At 40.1% G+C, this 23,567-nt stretch overlaps 1 protein-coding gene across 1 annotated transcript; it reads right to left on the bottom strand.

Moving 5' to 3' along the window:
* Positions 1-970: 970 nt before the first annotated feature.
* Positions 971-18,757, bottom strand: LOC308290177 (tripartite motif-containing protein 16-like; the record flags this gene model as incomplete). The annotated part of the gene is made up of 8 exons (XM_080731952.1): positions 971-1,872; positions 1,993-2,043; positions 3,059-3,218; positions 7,540-7,773; positions 8,730-8,825; positions 9,584-9,958; positions 12,539-12,820; positions 18,620-18,757. 8 exons carry the CDS (start codon positions 18,755-18,757, stop codon positions 1,355-1,357), a joined length of 1,854 nt encoding a protein of 617 aa, XP_080588078.1. The 3' UTR covers positions 971-1,354.
* Between the last annotated feature and the right edge of the window lie 4,810 nt (positions 18,758-23,567).

The raw sequence follows: 23,567 nt of genomic DNA, 5'->3' as shown, positions 1-23,567 counted from the left end.
ACTGATATTCTGGCTTGTTTTGCATTCACTGTGCAACTCATGCATATTTGACATGTGTCCTGTTATGCTTTGTTTTTTCCCCCCATATTCTCTATTCGTATGACCTTTTTTATTGCAAAACCCTAGAAGTTTGTATAGAAACAAATATTTTGTAATTCCCTGCATCTGTCTGAACCCTGAATGAGGACATCATCATATAAGGGGAAAAAACAACATTAAGAACAGAAAATATAATCCTGAGAAGCTGTTCAAAATATTATTTGCACAATGTTTATTGACAAGTGAATAGACAAGTGATTTTGATTGACAGTATGTGTGTGCCCTCTGCTTTGCACTTCTGAGGCTGTTACTAAAGATACCTGTCATTTTATAATGCGTTTACTTGGCTTGATGTTTTGTGTAAATCACATTGAATTGCGCTGCTGTCGGATGGAAACCTAAGTCCAAAAACGTATTATTATAAGTTAATTATTTTAAAGCATTGTGACGATTTAAATACATGAAAATAGCCAATCGGCAAGCTCATAACATCAAGCATCGTGAGACATTGTGAGCCTGTAGATCTGCTATTTTCACTGCTTTTGTATTGTGTGACACTGTTGAATGATGAAATATAGGGCATTAATTTACAACAAAACATAAAAGGTTGAAATATGGAGATTTGGAGATACAAGGTCTCTGCCTGACAGCAACAAATCAACAACAAGGCTGTTGAAATGTGCTCTACAACAAACTTGCCGAGCCTATCATATCTGCTGTTCTACCTGCACATTAGGTTGGTTTCTCTTCGTACTTCAGATATTGAATATATTATTATGTTCTTATCTTTGAGAACAGACTTTTATGAATTGTGACATGAGTCATGACATATGATGGACCAAACAGTTTATTGCATAATGCTGCTGTATTTGTATCTGTGCAATGATGCTGCTGCTGCTGCTGCTGCTATAGGGCATGGGTGCACTAAACACATTTTTAGGTTGTAGGCTATTCTGAATACGATGACAATAAATATAAGTAATACTGAAAACAGAGTTCCTTGGATTTTTTTCTTTTTCTTGTAACTCTACTTCTTCAACCTTGTAAAGTAACTAAAGTAACTAAGTACATTTATGTACTTGTATTTGTACTTTACTTGAGTATTTCCAATTTCCAATACTTTTACTTCTACTCCACAAGGCCTACATCCCGGATCCAAATATTGTACTTTTGCTCCACTACATTTATTTTAAAACTTAGTTTGTTACTTTGTAGATTGATATTACAAAACACATGCTTCCTCTAGAAGAAAGAATCTACAATCAAATGAAGAAAACAAAGTGTTCAACTATCATCATCAGTATTCTTAACATGTCTACCATGTCTTACACAGCTCTGCTGTGTCCCCATTGCTATACCAAAGCATTATCCCTGGATAGAGAGGTTGTGTGAACGTGGTTTGAACTGTGTGGAGGAGGGTCATTGTGTCAGAAACACTGTAAAAGGACAGAGTACCTGCCTTGTGATCCAGGTACACACCCACTCTGGAGGAGAAAGGCCCTGACAATTTAGTCACAACACCTTTGTGTTTGAAACTGTAGCCTTTATCAATGCACCGTAAACACCAGGATTTATCATCATCTCCAAAGAGGCTTTGTCTGCTAATGTTTTTATAACAGACTGCTATATAAACTCCAACACCAATCCTCTCCACTTCCCAGTAACAACGTCCAGACAGACGCTCTGTACACAACACCTGGCGGTACTCAGTAAATCTCTCTGCATGATCAGGGTAAGGTTGTTGTTGTAGTGTTAAAGTCACCTTCCTCTTCTCCTCTGACAGGGAGAGATGTTTGCTTATTGTGTTCATGTCCAGAGACAGAGGATAGGAATCTGTGAGAACACACAACAAATTATTATGTTTAGAATGAGTCTCTCAGCTAAAACTCATGAGAGAATTAAATAAAAACATTGAGATTGAAATGTTCAGAACCTGCATAAACATGGACTCACATTGTAAAAAGTCCTTTCTGGTCTGAGGCTCCACTGGATGTAAAACATCAACTGCACACAATGGAGACACAAGAAAACAGTAAACGTTTTCTCATACTGAAGAACGAATTAAATTATTGAAGTTCCAGGTGTCAAAAACGTAAAGCTGTAATAGCTCGATCATAGCTATAGTGTTAGTTCAGTAACAGCTGTCTTCCCAGTGCTTTAGTAAAACAGGAAATACATTTTCATGTGTTACAAATGTCATCCAATCAGGAGAGAGAACTCCTCAAGATCATTTAATGAGAACAAATTGTAATCATAATAATGGTAAATGGTGCATTTATATACCCTAGAGCAGTGGTTCTCAACCTGTGGGTCTGGAAATTATTTTTTGGGGGGTCTCCAGATGATTAACTTAATGTGCAACATTGTTTCTCACCCAACAGTAAACAAACCAAAATTAAGTGTATACAAGGTACATGCACATTTCTAAAGTGACAATTTAAGGACTTTTTAATACCTCTAAAAATGACAAATTAAACATTAGCCAATTTGTCAAATATTAGAGGTAGAAATTGTGAAAATAGACGATCTACAAGCTATCTACAACAGGCCGATCTACTCGTTCTGAGCATGTAGATCTGCTATTTTCACAATAGAACCGTGTTATACAAAATGTAATTCCTCAACTCTTAGTGCTCGTAGGGTGGGGGGTCCCCAGTTAAAATACAATTATTTTGGCGGTTGCAGCCTGAAAAGGTTGAGAACCACTGCTCTAGAGGGTGATATGAAACACTGTACTTGGTGATAAGAAAAAACAGGTCACACAGGTCATACTAATTTGCTGCCCCCCATACAACATAATACAGGCTTTAGTGGCCTTCCCAGACATACTTCCACCTGTACAAATTCCATTCAACACTTAGAAATGTGCTGTACAGTAATTCCACCTCCCTTTTCAGGAATATTTTTTGCTTAAATTCTTCAATTTTACTATAGAATCTGACAGACAGCCTACCTGTGTACCATCAGTTGTTTACTATGATGGCTGGTTAGAAAAACAATAAACACATTTCAGTCTCACCTCTCTTTGACATCTCTGGCCAAGATGTCTTCAGGATGTTGTCTAGTTGGTCTCTCAGACCAGACACGACATCAATCACATCTGTGAAGGACCTCAGAGGAGAGATGACCACACTGGGTGAGACTGGAGATCCACTGGAGCTGGAGAGAGACTGGAAACTCTGGAGGGAGACAAGCAGAGACCGTGTTGATTTGGTCAACTGAAACTATGACGAAAGATGTTCGTCAACTACCTTTTTTCACTGACGAAAACAGAATGAAAGCTAAATCAAAACTAAGCTACGATGACTAAAATTAAGACTAAATATATTAGCCTGTTCAAAGAGGAAGACGATTTGGCATTGGGGGGCGGATTCAAACCTCCCGCCTGGATCCAGCGCCGAGATCCTATTGGTTCACCGATCCCCAAAAGTAGTAGTATGACTATGCCAGGTTAGCACTGTAGTGCTCTAGTTAAAAATATTAATCTGACGATATTTCAACTAGAGATTATAAACAACACGTTACATAACTTTGGCTCAACAATGCTGCAGCCTGCAGTACAGTACATACACTACAGCTGTGTACGGTATTGCTGCACGACATTTTGTATTTTAGTGCAGTTAAACATCTCGCTGCTCAAACTTGGACAATAGCCTAACTACCATTATAAATAAAATGCTGTAAACTTAAGCTAAAAGTAAAACGCGATCCAGTAATAATGGGGCGAGCGAGGGGGTATCAAACGAGCTACTGTTGTGTTTACACACGCAGAGTTTAATCTGGGAACGGCAACGGCAAAATATAAATGTATCTTTTGTTCTTTTTAATTAGCTACAGAGCTCTGTATCAGTCTTTGCTTTGTCAGTCTTTGCTGTATCATGTCTCGTATAGTATTTCCACTGGTGGAAAAGTAGACTACTCAAACCATTTCACAAGTTTTCAAATGTATACAATATTTGAAAATAGCAGATTACAAGCTCACAATACGTTGCTCAAGTAAAGTACAGTACTTGCTTGGCTTTACACCTCTGAATGTATCCCCCTTCCCCCACGTAACATGCTTACCCTTACATTCCTTCCTTTTGTCTCTAACTATGGTCTTTATCTGTGTGTCAACCCCCACTCCAACTTACAAATATGTTAATCCCAATGTTATCATGTTTTTTCTATCATGTGTTCATCAATGTATTCATTTGAACATTATTTTTTCATTTTCATCTCAAGGAGAAAACACATTGGAGGAGTCCCTACTCAGCTCTGCTGCAAACCCAGTCCAGACCTTCAACAATGGGAGTGGAGAGTCACAGCTGGAACGCCAAACAAACATCTTCTCAATCAAAATAATAACAAAATATGCCTTCAACTTGTCACTGTAACAACTACACATACTGAAATATGGTTCAATTAAACATCCGACAAGCTGCTAAAATAAAACTACAAAGGATGTATACATTGAACTGATTGAATATTTTATTACTTTCTACAGTCTTCTTTACATTTTACTATTGAGCCAAATAAACGTTTAAATAATATGGAAATGGAAATCCTAATATGTCTTTATTAAATTGAGGGTACCAGTTTAAGAAGACATTTAATCATTTCAATATAATTATATTGTTTTGACATTGGAACATATCTGTAAAATCGGTTGGCTACTTCTTTTGACTCATCTGGTGATGACATGACACTCTTTATAATCCATGGTATTGGTGTATTTGCATGAAAATCAAGGTGCTAGCAGGCTTGATTGGCCCATATAGCCTATTGTCATACTGTAGGCTATACAGACTATGTACACAATGAATTATTTAAACAATGTGTCTCATGTTGCTCACAGGTTTGGGTGAAAGGAGGATTTAAGCTGGGGCGGCCCAGCGCCTAGTTGGCGACCTGGCCAACTCGGAACAATGTAAATAGGGAATGAATGCAAACCCCATTATACCTGTTTTCATAGGACCCGTTTTGACCATCTGTCTGCCTGTGTCCATTTATGCCCATATGGAGTTATCTGTATCTGTCTGTCTGTATGTCGCTGTCCATTTTATGTCCATATATGGAGATCACTGCAGTTATAGTTCTGGGTCCATTTTATGCCCATATATGGAGATATCTGTCTATCTGCGTCCATTTTATGCCCATATATGGAGTATCTGTCTGTGCCTCCAACTGTGTTGCAGACACAGTGCCGGTTCCCCCTTTAATGCAAACCTCATTATACCTGTTGTCATAGGACCCGTTTTGAACATCTGTTTGCCTGTGTCCATTTATGCCCATATATGGAGATATCTGTATCTGTCTGTCTGCGTCCATTTTATGCCCATATATGGAGATCTTTGACCATCTGTTTGCCTCTGTCCATTTATGTCCATATATGGAGATATCTGTATCTGTCTGTCTGCAATCCATTTTATGCCCATATATGGGGGCATTCATTTTATGCCCATATATGGAGAACGCGCGTGCCCGTGGGACGAACGGTTCTCGAGATACGCGGATTACATACATACATACACACTCACAGAGATTTTTTGTTGACTCATGTGGCGTACGTGATGTCAGAGCCTTTTATGAAGTGATGTCACAATGAGTCAGAGCTTTCGCCGATTTCCTCCGGAACAGCCTGATGTCAACAATCAACCAAATAAACCAACAATCAAATAAGGAGATTCCGAACGTTTCGCGCCGGTTCGGGAAAACCGCGCGTCGGGTCGGGTCGAGACCCGGCACTGCACTCCGTGCCACGGCGGGGAACGCGCGTGCCGAATCTGAAGCCGGTGGGACGAACGGTTCTCGAGATACGCGGATTACAGACACACAGACACACAGACACGTAGAGACTTCTCGCATTTATAGATAGATAATTGATTAGACATGAATGCAAAACAGCAAGAGTAAAAGGATAGTTCTATGATTAAAATGCGTAGGCTATACATTCTAAACTACTATTGAGAATAACAGGGTGAATGCATTGAAACGTTGTAGCCATTTAATAGTCTGTAGGTTGGTCCCACCATGTTCCCACCAAGGTAGCCTTTCAACATCTTAAAACAGTATTTGATTGTGTTACTGGTGAATGTGTATTTATTTATTTATGTGACATCAACGGACGAGATGCTGCGCAGCCTCATCAGTACCATAGCAAAGGTAATAAAAGAGTAAAGACTGGGGATAAAGGAAATCATTAAATGGAGAACATTAAATTAACTTCTGAAAAGGCTTCTAAGCCTACACTATAGCCTACTAAAAACTAGTGGAACCGCGATCTTGCCACACGTGAATAATTGGTTGTAAACAATAACACAGACAATGTAAATCCTTAGTCTAGTTGTGGGAAGAAAAGGTTATCATCATGGCCCCAAATAACTTTTAAATATCTTGCAATTGCCGACGAGTCTCTTACTAAATCGGCAAGAGTGCCTCTCATCCTCAATACATAAAGGCTAAGCTATATAACTTCTCCATCAGCAGTCAGTGGTGCGTGTTCCCCACACTCCCAAGCCCCCACCATTGCGCACAGATTCACCGGGAAATACCCGTCGCCTGCCTCGCAGGAGAAAGTAAACGTTAGCTGCTTAGCTAGTTAGCTTCAAGTTAGCCTCTAAGCTAGCAGCAACATAATTCGAACTATGGTAAACCCTGAGGCTTGACCTGCTTTGGTGAATATGCGACTACTTCATTGCATACACCGTGCTGGCGTGCGTTTGTCCACACTTCCATCCGATTGCCTTTTAAATGTAAATTTCCCATCCACGGAGTCTTGTGTAATGTGTATGCGAGCGCAGCCGTGCAGGGAGAGGGACTGCTGCGCTGGTTTGGTTTGGTTTGGTTTCCCTACGGAACTATTTTCAGGGTAGGACCAGAGCAGACTTGCCCCGACGTCACAGCATATGGAGAGACGCCCCCTTATGCCAAACAATGCGTTGTGCTTCCCCAGGCTTTTATTTTTTCTTCCTATCGCCAAAATAAAAGTCTGGGTTTCCGAGGCTAAAATATATTGATAATTTCGTCAATAAATAAAAGATACAAGACATACACACACGGTCAAATGTTGGAGCGGAAGGCACCGCTCAAACATTACATTTGTGTTCCATACTACGAACAAAAAGTGCACTGGGCAGATGCAATTATTATTTTAGAAATATACAATTATGAATCATAATTGTATATTGCTAAAATATTTTACAAATACTGCAAATAAGCTCACAAGCTGATCATTTAGGTATGCTACTTTTGGAAGATGTTTGAACATTTCTCAAAATAATTGTGATTATCTCAAATAATTGTGATTAGGTGTTTATTATGTAATAATTGTAACAGGCCTAATTTTGACATTGTTATTCTGGTCTGTACACTACTACAATATACTATCAACTAATAATGTCATGTTATGCTATGTCATATCATATATCGTAATGTAATGTAATGTAATATGACATGATGGAATGAAATTAAATTCTCCCAATAGTCAAAACCAAACTGTAAAATGCCATTGAGTGGAACCTGAATGAAAGTGATGATGTCATCAGTGTTGGACAGCTCCTCCAGGTCAGCATGTCTCCTCTCCAGCTGCTCCATGTGCTCCTCCAGCTGCCTCAGGAGAGCCTCAGTCTGAGCCACAGCAGTCTGCTGCTGATCTCTGATCAGCTCTTTAAGCTGACTGCGTCTTCTTTCAATGGAGACAATCATCTCACTGAAGATCCCATCACTGGCCTCCACTGCTGCTTCTGCAGAGCTCTGCACACACGTGCACATGCACGCACATAAATTATATATGTGTGTGGGTTGCTGGCACAAAATATTTATCTATACTATATTTGGGGGGGTCCTTCCTTGACAAAGAAGTTTGAGAACCACTGCTTTAGTGCTTCTGATGACACAAGGCACCGTCTCCTCCATATAGCACAGTGGTTTTCAAACCTTTTAATATCAAGGACCATTATTCGGTATTTGAGCCGTGGACCACCATTTGATGAGATTTAGCCTCTCATACCCAAGACTTAAGACTATTTTGTTGTCGTTGAATAAGGTTTTGTCCACGGGTGGCAATTCCATGCTGTATTGATATGGTACCAAAGGAAATGTACCAAAGGAGAAATTTTACAAAAAGATTCTCAAAGAGAACACCAGCACTCACGGAACAGTCCTTTTAAGGCACTTTTTTATTGTTTTATTGTTTTATTTTATGGTCGGCATGGTAAGCTGCAGGAGCAGCAACAAACGGACGCGTTTCGGCAGTCAAGCCTTCATCAGCAACGCTGATGAAGGCTTGACTGCCGAAACGCGTGTTCTCTTTGAGAATTCTTTTGTAAAGTTACGTTTCCCGACCGTGCACCTGGTAAGAAGTTTAGTATGTTTGAAACGAGTTGGAGTTGTGCGTGCACTTCTGCTCTAACCATAGGACTCATAACAGGCTAATCAAAAGAACAATTCTTCAACATTATGTCATTGTGTATAGACTTCTTGTACATTAAGAAGACACTAATTGAACTCTTGAGAGCGTACAAATTTACACTTTCAAGAGTTAAAGATCTATAAGGGTCCATTTGGTTACCAACTCTCCATCATTTAGCTGGGGACCACCTGGAACCCCCTCAAGGACCACTGGTTGAAAACCACTGATATAGCATCACCATTTCCTCTATCCACAGTAAACACAATAACATGAACCATTGCCATAATAATCAGCTCACGTTCAGGGCCTCAAGGAACTGTCTCAGGTCTTTCAGCTCCTTCTTTGTCTCCTGGATCTGCTGCTGGACTTTCTGCTGACTTGTCACCAGCTGTTTCTGCAAGAAACAGGAAGAGAGACAGTTTGGCTTGTAATTTAACAAAGCACATTTCAGTGTGTCGGGATACCAATTCTATCCAATCAGGAGAGAGAGAACTCCGGGTACAAACACACGTACTGGATCCACACGTCATCTTAAAGGGTCATGAAACCCCAAATCACTTAATTATGTGTCACTTGTTACAGGGAGAAATTATATGATGCAATTTGCCCATAGGCTTGGGGATTCAGAGCTTTCAGCTGTTTCTGTAACTATTTATGTGTACTTGCTGACCAGAGACTCTGTCAGCACACCGCCCTCAACTGTTTCCTAGTTTTCTGAACTCTCTCACAATCACAAGTTAGACAGTTCTTTAGATTTATAGAAGTTTCTTCAAATGTAGTGTTTTATCACATTAGTATTTTAAATTCATTTTAGTAGGATATATTAAATTTGAGTATTTATCGATGGGTAGTTGACTCGTTCCGAGCCGACTCACCACCGGGGTTACATGCTGCGAGAGAGCGCTGCTATGCGGCTGCTGCGGACAGCCATGTCGGTCCCGGCAAAAATAATGTACATATCATTTACAAAATAAAGTATCAATTGCCTGTTTTTCATTGGGTCCAAAAGGAGTGTACTTCATTCTTTAATACTTTTTATTAATTGTACAACACCCTCGTTTGTGTTTTTAATGTCTCTGGCATGGTTATTTAGTTCTGCTTCTATCTTTAAAACATGATCTACCGTATGTGTTCAGGTGATCGTGGTCCTACCTGTTTCTCTGCCTTCTCTGCAGCAGCTGACACAATGGCATGGCCCTTGTGTTCATCCATGGTGCACAGATAGCAGATACACTGCTGGTCTGTGCGACAGAACACCTCCATCAGCCTGTCATGACTGGAGCACATCTTCTCCTGCAGTTTGCTGGTGGCTGGGACCAGCTTGTGCTTCTGCAACACGGGAACATTGTGGTGGGGCTGGAGGTGAGTCTCGCAGTAAGAGGCCAGACACACCAGACAGGACATGAGAGCTTTGCGACGCCTGGCTCCGGTGCAGAAGTCACAGGCCACGTCTGCTGGACCGGCGTAGAGCAGAGCAGCGGAGGCAGGAGACGACTGACCTCCTGTACTGCTCAGCTTCATCACAACCTGGAAGTAAAGAGAAGAGGAGGGGAGGTCACTCACTGTGTGATGACAAATAAACACAGTCATTGTGAGGTTCAAACACAGTTAGAAATCTGAACTTTGGCATTGAATAAAGTTGATTGCTTACAATGTAAGCATTTAACAGACACTCTTAATCACTGGAACCCTTTGTATCTGTTATGTATGCCTACAATGAATGTATGTCGAGAATATGAAAACTAGGGTATATTGGTTAACCAGTGACTAGCAAAGTCAAAGATCAGAGTAGATTTCATTAACCCTAGTCAACAAAATGACAGCATAAACCTAACCGTATTCCAAACCTTATCCTCAGTAAAACATTGCCAAAACATAACCCTATTCCTAAACCTAACCTCTGTAAAACTATGCCAAACAAACCCTAAAACCTATTTCTAACCTTATCCTCAGTAAAACAAATACAAGAACCGCCTCATCGAGTGGTGATCGGCTAAAAAAAATGAGGGCGAGCGTGTTTTGAGGCGAGCATTCCGGTTACCTTTGGTGCTTCTGCGGAATGCTGTCTGACTGGTGTCGTTTACCATACCTGTACTTTAATGTTATTGCAGATCGACCTTTGTTGTTAGTCCACTTGTCGACCGCCGAATAATGTAGGGTGACTGTGTTTTGGGGCGAGCGTTTTGGTATTACCTGGAACCCCATCATGGACCCCTGGGGATCCGCACACCCCAACTTTGATTGATTGATTGATAGATAGATTGAAGAATTTATTAGAAGTTTGCAATAGAAAAAAGTACAGTTTCATGACAGCACAAATCACTGGTACAAGGTCAACTAAAAGGAGTTCCTAGTAAGCTTTACGGCTTATTTACACAGGAACCACTTTATGTATCTCATAACATTGAAAGACAGACGGATAGAACAGAGTACTTTGCATAGGATAACATCAATTACAAAAGCAGAAAAGAAAATAATAAATGACAGGGCGATAAAAACAACAGATGTGGGCTTAGTCTATTTACAAGTGACTAGTAGCAGCCGTCTGAAGGTGACTTTTCAGACCAATTTTGAAGGAGGCTATAGGGATTTGCACTCGGGCAGGGAACACATTTTAGTGTAGTAGCCTACTGTACATGTAGGGGAGAGTGGGGTAAACTGAGACACTTTTTACATTTTCTCCCCTAGAGGCGAACTAAAAGATATATCAGTAAAAATATACACATTTCCCAGTAATTTGGGATGTTTCCTAACAATGGAAGTTATCAGAACATATTCAAGACAAAAGGCAGAGAAAATATGATTGTTTTAAAAAAAGTGGTCTTGTGTCTCAGTTTACCCCAGGACCGGGGTAAACTGAGACAGACCAGAGAAATCAACGGGGTAAAGTGATCCACTCACTTTTTTCACTTTAAAACTACCATAAAAACACAAAAACCCGGTTAACCGGGTTAAATATGCGCAATACAAAAATGTACATAGCAGACATTCTTTTAATAGGCTTTGTCCTGTCATTTCCACCCATGTGTCAAATAATGTGACACATGGGCAGAAGGAAAAAACTAAAAACCCTATAAAAAATGTATAGAAGGGTTTACCAAACTTTCCTCAGTTGATCCTTATGTAATTCTTCCTGTAGAATATATTTCTGCAAAGTATATTGTTGTATTGTGCATAACTAATGAAATAATTCGCATATTTAGTCAAATATGCTACTTATCTCATTAATTATGCACAATACAAAGAAATATATATCAAAAATGGATTCTACAGGGGAAAATACATAAGAATCAATTGAGACTAGTTTGGTACACCCTTTAATTAGGTTTTTACAGCTTTCTCCCTGTCTTTCATGTTAAGGATAGTCTCACTTTACCCCGAAGCAATTGTCTCACTTTACCCCACAGCCACATTTTGGGAAAAGGGATATTTTTATCAATTCAGGGTAATCTTCAGCTAGCATCTATCACATGGATTTATAAGTTGGTAGTTCATCAACATGTATGATATAAAATGTTCTCCCTGCATCAATTTGCTTTGACACAACAGCTGATTATGTTGACAGCAAGAAAATTTACTTTTACATGCAAAAAACACATTTTTGTGAAAAAAGCATGTTTTCTACAGCACTATCAGGTCTCTCTTTTCATGACAAGTGGGAAATTCAAGGGGCTTGAAAATATAATGGTCACATGGCCACAAATGTGTTCCATTGCCAAGATAAATGGAGCGTCTCAGTTTACCCGGTGTCTCAGTTTACCCCGCTCTCCCCCTACAGTATGTAGCAACATATTTGTTTTTGTAATTTTTTGAATAATATTTGACTTTATTCAGAAAACTTAGGTCAGGCCTAAATGGGTTAAGGGGGGGGGGGGGGGCGTTCCACATGTTGGTGGTATAGAGTGGAATCACTGGTCTAACCTCCTAACATGCTATCTAAATAAAAATGTAGCCTGTTTGTAGCCTTGCCTATATCATTAATAATAATTAACAGCATCATCAACACAATGTGTAGTACAGTAAGTAAACAACATCTACCAACCGAGTTTGCTGTATAGCAGAACGTTTAGTTTAATGCTGTAACTTGTAAAGTCATCTCAGACTCACCTCAGCCAGCATGGTGTTTTTCCTCAGAACAGGTCTGGGACTGAAGCTCTCTCTGCACTGGGGACAGCTGCAGACTGCAGTCTCGTCCCAGTAACCCTCAATGCAGCTTCTACAGTAGCTGTGTCCACACGGCAGAGACACAGGTTCCTTTAGAAGCTCCAGACAGACAGGACAGCAGAACTGCTCCTGCTCCAGCTCACATGCCTGTTGCTGCTGCTTCTGTGCCATTTGACTGACAACCACACTCACACTAGCCTCGGAAACCCAGGCTTTGCACTCACACTGAGAGAGAAAGAGAACACACAACACACACTTTGGATTACTCCACAGACAGACTGGGAGAAAAAACACACTACAGCTTTAGGTTTCGTTTCTTATGAAAACTGGGGGAGGCAAAAAGGGTGGGACTTCCTGGATGTTTGCTGCAGGAGTGGTTTAAAGAGACAGAGACAAAACGTTGGGCTCACACTTAGGCATAATATATTTAATAATATAATATGTATAATAATATAATATTTGACATAATCACAATTATTTTTTCATGATCGTCATAATCGTTTCCATGTTGAAAAAGCTTCACACATTTTCAAAAATAGTGGAAATAGCAGATCTACAAGTATTTTTAAAGTATAAAGTTGTCAAAAGTCAGTCATTTCTTTGTATATGTAGTGTCATATCTGCCATATGTGCAACTTCAAAACCTAAAAGCCAAACAGAAATGTAATTGTCAACGACGAATTAATAATTGCAATTATTTGATTGACAATAATAGTCATAAAATGTCATAATCATGACAGCCCTACTCACACTAAAAAAATAATTTCTCTGCCGTGTGGAAAAGTCTGGTGAGGTGACAGAGGATTACAAGATAATTGGGGGTATTTATTTATTATAGTAATATCTCGACTTCACACTGACCACATTCTCTCCACTTCCTCCAGCGAGCACACTGCCTTTAAGAGTGAAACACTCTGACTCACGATTACAAATATGTCATGATGACAAGATGATATTATGTGAGCTTGATCATGAATTATTATGATTCATAATATTAAACTAAAGGGGGAAACCTGAAAATGACACACAAGGATGACATCTAGTGGCCAATTCAGCAAGGCCTTATCATTGCTTCTACCACTTTTTCGAGTCACGTGTTCAAATACTGGATTCTGATTGGCTAAATTCCGGAGGTTATGAGAGAACTACTGCCGCAAAGTTGTGTCAGGACTTGTCCGAGATCAATGAGCCTCAGTGTACATCCGGGGACTTCAGGAGGTAGTCGGAACACCTTTCCCCCAACCAACAAATGACCGTGGCAACGGTCCTATGTTCACTAACGTGCATGCTATAGTCGCCGATTTATTTGGATCCAATGCAATCCGCCAACTTTAAAGCCCCTTTTCTCTGAACCTATGCCTTTCTGGAAGCGAACAGCCTCTATTTACGGCCGGAATGGTACTTCTAACTGACGTTAGCTTAGCTGTAAGCTAGACGCATGGATTAGTATGGAGTTGGCGCCATCTGTTGGTGAGTAGAAGATGTTGTTGGTGGAACTATCTGCTGTCTCGCGGAAGTTTTATAGGCAATAATGATTGTAACTTAAGATCCTTGCAAGTTACAACTATGTGTTTTCTTTCATGTATAAGGGAAAAAGTGGTAGAAAAGCTATTTACCACTCGGGGTCGGACATTATGCTCTGATAATGTCCTGTGTTAGGGTGTTATCGGACTCGGCTTCGCCTCGTCCGATAACACCCTAACACAGGACATTATCAGAGCATAATGTCCTCTCACTCGGGGTAAATTGCTTACTTAGTAGCTAGCTTGTTATTTGCATTTAGTTTTTTGGTCCCCTAAAGCTACTATCAGAGTCCAGGGTGAAGAGCTCCACGTTGTAGTTTCCTAGCTATCACCTAGGCTTTGTTATGTATTTTAGGTGATAGCTAGAAAACTACACCGCGGTGAAGTGAATAGCCCTTTACACTTCAGGTGCACCTGGAGTTGCACCTGAAGTGTTCATGGAATTATTCATTTTTTATTTTTATATTTCAGGGAACCAGATTAAGTTCCTACAGATTTAGTGAGAAAAATTGCCAAATTGAATAAATGAATGAATTCCATTCAGTATTTATGACCTCAATCAGTGAACAGGACAGTGATAGTCACTGGACCTTTGGTTTAACCCAGAGCAGTATAATCAGAGAGTGGTGTCACCGCGGGGTCAGAAACAGCGCTGGTCACGTGGTTCATTGTCACTTTACACCTCATAGACTTCAATGCATTTTGTAAACTTCCGGTTGGCCGTTTGTCACTATACGCCAATAGATGTGTGCGTAGACGACCTGGCCCCATGAAGTGAACGGGTCAACGGGAGTGACGCAACTCTCCATTCTAGGGCTCTGGTTTAACCGCTTTGACTCATGGGACACATGATGAACATGTGACCCAGAGTTCAGTACACTTGTCATTGGAAGCAAACTGGATTTAGCTCAAATTCATCTTCTGAGTTGCCTTTCATCCTATCAAGTGTAGCCCTACAGTCGATACTGAGTGTAGACATTAGGCCCGCCTAAGTGTTCTACACATAGTTTGCACAATATCTTTTTAATAAGCATGATGCAGTAGAGAAAGGTATCTGCAATAAAGCAGACAGCCCGCAACACTCCAAGTTAAATGAAGGCTTTTAGGTGCACGGCTCAAAGAAGCATAATGAGAAAGAAGTAGTCGCCTTCTTTCTCAATATAAGCATGATGCGTCTGCCATAATTCTGGATTATATCAGTTTCTGAAATATAAGCATTAGTCCAATTTGCAAGCATAATAATAATGTCACCATCTGAAATTTTATGATTGAATAATTTGTCTTTAGAATCATAATAATTCAGGGCAGATTTGGCATCCAGGGAGTGTGTGCATACAGATTTGCTGCGAACAGTGCCGGAGATTCGTTTAGGCCACACGCGCACACACTCACAAACACTCACATGCACGCACTCACACTCACACACACACACACATATGGGCCCTGTTTTCGTCTATTATCCCTAAACTTCTTTGCCTTGTTTTACTATTTTGAAAAACATTTAAAATAGTTCAAATCGCTGTTCTACAAGGTTGATGTAGATTGGCTAGATCACCTAATAGCATGTCTAATTCAGTTCAAGTAAATTGTTCCAGTAAAGGTTCTGCCAAAAGGGGATATTATAGGCTACACGTCCAGACAGACGGACACGGACAAGCTGTGACGTTTCTCATATCAAATCATTGCAATGGATCTTTAGTTTCTGTAATCAGTGGTTCTCAACCTTTTCAGGCCGTGTGACCCCCAGTTTATATATATATATATATGGGTCAGTGACGTGACGCCCCAAAAAACATGTTTTTTAAAAAACTTTAAATAGCAGGCATAAAAATTATTTACTTTTGTTCTACTCACTCTCAACTTTATGGAAACACATTTTGTTTTTAGATATTTTATTGGAATCAGACTTTATTGAGCAGTTTGTTGTACTTGTGCCTAAAACCGTCATCTGGTGTGACATGACAATAATTGTTCATAAAATGAAAATGGAGTACACCTTTCTTAAGTTACTCACTTTATCAAAGTCCTTTATCATAACTAAACTGTGATCCACTATAGTTTTGTGAAAATTAATTGAATCTGTATATTTTTTTCATAATCAACACTCTGTGTGAGGCCCATGTTGTCGATCTTTCAACATATTTTAATTTTATTCTGACAAAAACTTTCTTTAAAATTACACAAATATTTGTGACTCTTCCTGATACTATTTTCTATGTAAACCATACACATTTTTTCGGTTTCATCATTAATAAAGGTATGATTTCTCACTATTTGGAATGTCACACCAGATGACTTAGTGTCACACCAGATGACCATATCTTCATGTGTCAAAGCAAACTGTGTTTTAACCTACCTATTAGTGAGTACTGAACTTTACTGATTGATTAAACAATTACCCAGGAAAAACAGCAACAGTAAAATTGCTTTAACATTAAATAACATGGCCTTAATATTTCTGAACAGGATAGTATTGTTGGGCCTTAACATAGGATAACAAAGAATTGTAGTAGTAGATGGATGATGAGGATGTGCACAGGAATGCTACGCACACCTAAGTCTTCTGCCGGCCCACGGCAGAAGGATCTTAAAGAGACAATAAGGTGCATAGCCACACTGGGAGCCAAGGCAACATTTTATTAACACCAATTATTGGAAACAACTCAGCATTCAGGTGTATTACTTTTTTCCGAGGTCTCCTGAACTTGAACACAGCATTTTGAGTTGAACAAATTTATTTACGAATCATGTCGTTACACCACATCTCCACTAGCTAAAGAGTGCTGGGTTGTGCAACTCCGAAAATAGCTGATCTACAAGCTCTCGCAGCACAATGCGTTGAGAGCTTGTAGATCAGCTATTTTCGCTATGTTTGTCTCGGGTCCTACCTTACCTCATTGTCCAGTCCAGTGAGTGAAAGTACAAAAGTATTAGATTAGATTAGAATAGACATTTAGACTGCATTGTACATCAGCCAGTCACATTTGGTGAGGGTATAGACATTTAGACTGTATTGTACATCAGCCAGTCACATTTGGTGAGGGTAGCAAACCGTTTGCCCTGTTGCGGTTCTGCTATGCCACAGACAACTTCCTGCTCTTTGTAGAAAATGCAGTCTCGCCCCTTTGGCCAGACAAAACCATTTTTCATTTTTCCAAGTTGATTCATGCAGTTTATCTCTAGCCCCTCCTTATTAATGGTAACAATCTGCCCCACATATGGCTTTCCCTCATATTTGATTATGACAAACTGTCCTTGTGTGTATTCATCTGAGGAGGTGTCTGAATCCTCAGCTTGGGCCTCTCCAATAGATGCACTTGTGTCCAGCACCTGAGTAGAAGACCTTCAGGAGGAGACATTTAAATGTAATTTATTTGTCAGGTAGATTGTTTTTAGTAGTAAAATGTAATTACTAGCAAGTCCTCAAGTTTGCCAAGTATGTTATACTCACTGAGCTCCGGAAGCTGTTTTGGGCCTGCAGCTGACCTGGGAAGGGGGCAGTTCCGCAGATGGGCCACCACTTAGTTAAGGAAGAAAAGGAATGAATGGATGACATAAGTTACTTTATTGTCATTAAACAGGTACAATTACAGGTATCATAAAATTGGCAAAGAGAATGATTTAGTTATACTTACTCATCACTTGTCTTGTCTCCTGGCACCTCAGCCCTGGAGACTTGGTCGAACTGTAATTTCCGTGGGTTGTGACAGGTGCAGATCTGAGGAAACTGGCAGAAACAACTCAGGTCTCTATAAACTATCTTTCCCGGGAAGATAGAAAGAACCTGGTGCGTAGTGCTGATGCCAGTCACTGGACGCACTGATGGAGGGACCATTTCATCCATGTTGGATATCTTCTCTTCTTCGATCCACATGACAGTGACTTTTTCAGAGGACTTCTGTAAATACTCACACAGATCCCTCGGTGTTTGTAGGTCACTGCCTCCGAGGACATACATGTCTGCCTTACGCTTCAGCACCCCTCCCACACCATCAGGTGCGCCCTTTCCATGGGAACGCTCTGAAAAGTTCCAGGTGACCCTCTTGAATCCCCATGTATAAGGAATGCTGCTCATGAGGAAGCAGTTTGTGCGATTCCGGTACTGGGTTGCTGGCCCATCACTGAGGACATGCAGGGTGTCAATTGCATTGTCTTGTTTTCCTCGGAAATCATCAATAACTGGCTTGATGTGTGCCCACACAGCACGCTCATCATGGCGTATGGACTGTGAAATGGTGGCATAGCACTGGGAGCCACTGACTGAGTAGGCAACTCCGGTATGCACTGTTGCCTGCTGCCTATTGCCACCAAAATGAAACGCCTGAATCTCTGTGTTTAGTTTACATGCATAGTTCTCAGAAAAGTCTATATGCAAGACCATTTCATTGGGTTGGATGCTCTCCTTGATGTGTCTGAACTGCTTCACCTGATGAAGCCAGTTGAGCTGATGACTTGCAATCGCACTGAGCCTCTGGTTGAACACATCAGTGAGTTCTCCAACTGTCCCAGTCTTCACCCAGTTCTTGTATGTTTTCTCTCCCACTACAACATCCTGCTTTTCCCACTGCTCCCATGTTGCAGTGTCAGCTGGGTTGTGTTCCTGCAGGTTGGGCTCATCATAACAGCACTTTGTGCACATACGTTGCATGCATTTTGCATTTTCAGTGTCACATGTGATAGCTGACAGCAGTGCTGACAAGCTTTTTGATTTGATCAAGCCTCTGCTTGAAAGAGCATCAATTAGGAGAGAGATGTTTGCATGTTCCCAGCATGCACATGTGTTGCGGTCGCTGGACCTAGCCTCTGTGATGTAAAAAGGTTTATACCTTATGTAAAAATGTTTAAAACGTTGTTTTAAACATGTTAAAATGTTTTAAATGGACAAAAGAAACATGGGACTTGTTATTTATTGTTATGTCTGTAGGAAAATACAGTATATATCATCTGGTGTGACAATCAAGTCATCTGGCGTGACAAGCAGATATGTCACACCAGATGACGAAGTGTCACACCAGATGACGTTTTCTGCATTTAGGACTACCTTGAGGCTACCAGGTACACATTAGCATGCTAACAACATGCTAGCTATAACAAAACAACCTAGATTTACATGTAATTATGACCAAAGTTTCAAATAACTTTTGCTTTATTAATGAAAAAGGTGTCACACCAGATGACATCCAGAAGTGCCACACTTGTCAAAGTTTCAACAAGATGGCATTTCATGAAAATGTTAAAATCATAACTCACCTCAGACACCTGTCTTGCAGTTGTGCTGGGAGTGCTGAATAGCCTTACAGAAGAAGGACCTCTCTAGCCCAGTAGGTGTCCAAATTATTGCCTGTTTAATTTTTCCAAACTAGTGTCACACCAGATGATTTTGGTTTGGGGGACAAAATCTTTTTGATCAGAAATGACTGAAAACATTATGCTTGGACTTTGAAAAGATATAGGCTCACAAATAGAATTTTTTTTTTGCCTAAATTCATTTTTAAATGAATTTTAGCAATTCTTTTTCTTAGTTTTATTCAAGTTCCCACTTTGAGAAACAAGGTCGGGACAGTCACACCAGATGACATTTACCATGTTTGGTTGAAGATTCTGAAGAAATGAGGAATGAAATGTTTTAATCTTGAGTAAGTTCACATAAAGCTTAATGTCCTGCACAATATTCAGAAGGTTTTTGACAAATATATTTTTTATTTATACATGTTTGACACCGAGGACAGCGAAAACGCTACGTCACGTCACCCACCCATATATATATATATATATTATATATTTATAGTTTTTTTGAAGAGTTAAAAAGCTCTTAAAAAGAGACCCTCCCCCCAACCCAAAGGTTGATGCCCGCAGTGGTTCCCTATATGGAGACACAAAGAGCCTGCTCTGTTCCCTATGGAGACACAAAGAGCCTGCTTTATTCCCTATGGAGACACAAAGAGTCTCCTCAAATTATTGGCTTAGGAATTCGACAAAAACAAATAAATATCCATGAATTCAAGTCTCCATGGGGTGAGTAATCGATAGGAAAAAAGTAATTTTGGGAGTGAACTATCCCTTTAAGTACAATTGTGAAGTACTTTTACTTTACATCATTAAACTTTTATTCCACTACATCTCAGAGAAAAACATCGTACTGTATGCTTTACTAAATTAGAATTATTTTACAGCTTTAGTTACACAATACTTACTTTAAAAAATCACACCCGTGTGAAGTGGAGCTGTGTGTGTGTGTGTGTGTGTGTGTGTGTGTGTGTGTGTGTGTGTGTGTGTGTGTGTGTGTGTGTGTGTGTGTGTGTGTAGATCATGTGTACCGATTTTTGTGACATTTGAAGAAAATATGTAGGAAAAAGAGCAAAAAGTGTGTTTTGCGTTTCCTGCGTTCCTGAAGTAAGGATATGGTTTCTTGTTTTTAAGAAATAGGCTCCTCCCACAAGTTCCGCAAGGCGATTACGTTGTCGCGTCGCTCCAGAGATCGTTTGTGTTTCGTTTTGAGAGGGTCGTTCCCCCTGAAAAACACGTTTTGGCATGAAACGGTTACGTTTTGCGCGTTTGTGGCGTCGAAGTGGAAAAGCTTTTGGGTATTTGTTCAGTATAGCGCCCGCCACTTGTGTTTAAAATTTTGTGTTGACTGGATGTTTCGTTTGTGATTTATGGCTACTTCTTATAAAATGGGTTCCTCCCGCTAACTTTGGAAGCTTGTCACGGAAGAACGGTATGGACTATCAAAATATCGTTTGAATATGTTTATCGCATGAGTCCATAGATCATGTGTACCGATTTTTGTGACATTTGGAGAAAATATGTAGGAAAAGGAGCAAAAAGTGTGTTTTGGAGAAAATTCAAGATGGCGGAAAATCTATCATGGCGCAAATGGGCGTGGCCTATATGGGGAGATGCGTCATGACCCAAGGAATCCAGGGAAAAAATATTTTTAATTTTCCGACCTACGGTTCAAGAGTTACAGGCCAAAACGTAAAGTGGGGTGTTATGGCGCCACCATGTGGCCAAATGACACAATTATTTTTTATTTAATCCTTGAAATCATTATGAACCTCCTCTCCAAGTCTTGAAACTCTAGCCCCTATGGTTTGCGAGAGACAAATAATTGAATGTGAGTTTTTGCGATTCCCATTATAAGTCAATGGGGAAAATTAATTCACTAATAAATTAATATCAATTAAACTATAGAACCTTTCTCTTAGAAAAGTAATAGCCCACGATTCCCGAGTAAGCCGGTCGATTTGACATATGGCGCGAGTGTGTGGTGGCAAAACTGTGGGACTAGTGGCGTGCCGAAGTTTAGGAAGTTCAGGCTACATACGGACGGACACACACACAGACACACAGACAGACAGACCCACACAGCCACCTATAGGGAGCTGCACACAGCTCCAAAAAATCATGCATTAACCCCTTATAAATGAAGCCTTATATCTGTGCTATTTGAAAATAGCTGATCTTACTCATGTACCCTAGGCTGTAGTAATAGCTTAACCCATTTAGGCCTAACCTATAGAATAGGGCTAAATCAGAAATTAGCCTACAAAACAAATATGTTGCTACATACTGTACATGTACTGTAAGCCCCTCCCAAACAGCAAAATGTGTTCCCGGCCTGAATGGGTATACCAGCTGTAAAATGACTGTATTGTTCAAAGTATTTATGGGATAATACAACACATATTTGATAACATTTCTGTAATGATACAGCACACATAGAGGACCTGTAGAGTTGAAACCTTTATTGGAAAACACCTCAATAAAGCCACAAAACCCTGTAGAAAATAAGTAATCAAACCAACTAACTCAATTGACTCTGGCATCTACCAATTATGTACTATATAATTTAACAAACCAAACAACACATGACAACCCAGTGAAAAGCTATACAAACCCAGCATATCAATGAACATAATATTGATTGCATTGCATATTAAGAATGTTTTTTATCCTGACAAATATGGACAGACACTGATGGTCTACCAATAACCTATGAGCTGGAGAGAATAATACAAGGAGGTGTAATTGAGGTCTGGAAAATCTGGGAGTGGTGTTAGCTGGGGTATTGGTTGAGCTTCACATGACTTAACACGTCACCTTTGGGGGGAAATATACAACGAGTTCTGCCGTATATTTTTGCCACATATTCCTAATATGTCGATATGATATGATGTCACAATGGCATCAAACAAGAATTTAAAATAAGTACTGTTTCAAATCTGCCTTTATTATTGTTTTATATACTCGTAGTTATTAGCTATATTTCAAATAAGATTAGACTGAATATTCAACAATGGACCAGGGGACTCCAGAATCACAAAGTGTAGGTCAGGAGACCCCAGCACCAAAGATCCCAGGCCAAGAGACACTGATCTTGGGCTAAGATACTGCAGAACCAGAATCAACCATTTATTTAATTATTTTATTTCTTTAAAAAAAAAAATGTTTTACAAGCGAGCCCACACTGTTTCGTAGGAACAGTATCTATAGTTTGTGTTGTGATCGTCCGATCCGCCCATGCACCGGAAAATAATTCTGGTCCATATGCAGTTATCCATTTGAAAGATAGAGGCTCTCGCATCAACCTTGCGTCCAGCTCCTCGTGTTTTACCACCTAGCCACAGTATGCCAAAATCTTTACCATATTTTTGGTAAATAATTGAAGTGTGAATGTATATATTATTAGATTTCACGTTACTTACATTCACTCAGCGTTCTTGGTGACATCACAAAGGGTTTTTCTCCACTGTGGACACGCTGATGTCTCATCAGGGAACTTAACACACTGAAACCCTTGTCACACTGTTTACACACAAAGGGTTTCTCTCCAGTGTGGGTACGCTGGTGATTCTTCAGGGTACTTAACTCACTGAAACTCTTGTCACATTGTTGACACACAAATGTTTTTTCTCCAGTGTGGGTACGCTGGTGTGTCTTCAGGTTACTTAACACACTGAAACCCTTGTCACACTGTTTACAGACAAAGGGTTTTTCTCCAGTGTGGGTACGCTGGTGTGCCTTCAGGGTATCTAACACACTGAAACTCTTGTCACACTGTTTACACACAAAGGGCTTTTCTCCACTGTGGGTACGCTGGTGTGTCTTCAGGTGACCTAACTGATTGAAACCCTTGCCACACTGTTTACACACAAAGGGTTTCTCTCCAGTGTGGACACGCTGGTGTGTCTTCAGGGAACTTGACACACTGACACTCTTGTCACATTGTTGACACACAAAGGGTTTTACTCCAGTGTGGGTACGCTGGTGTGTCTTCAGGTGACCTAACTGACTGAAACCCTTGTCACACTGTTTACAGACAAAGGGTTTTTCTCCAGTGTGGGTACGCTGGTGTGTCTTCAGGGAACTTAACACACTGAAATCCTTGTCACACTGTTTACAGACAAAGGGTTTTTCTCCAGTGTGGGTACGCTGGTGAGTAGTAT

Source organism: Nannobrachium achirus (assembly GCF_963921795.1).
Source record: "Nannobrachium achirus genome assembly, chromosome: 8".
NCBI classification, from domain to species: domain Eukaryota; kingdom Metazoa; phylum Chordata; class Actinopteri; order Myctophiformes; family Myctophidae; genus Nannobrachium; species Nannobrachium achirus.
The sequence above is the reverse complement of the archived record's forward strand: the minus strand, read 5'-3'. Positions and strand labels throughout refer to the sequence as shown.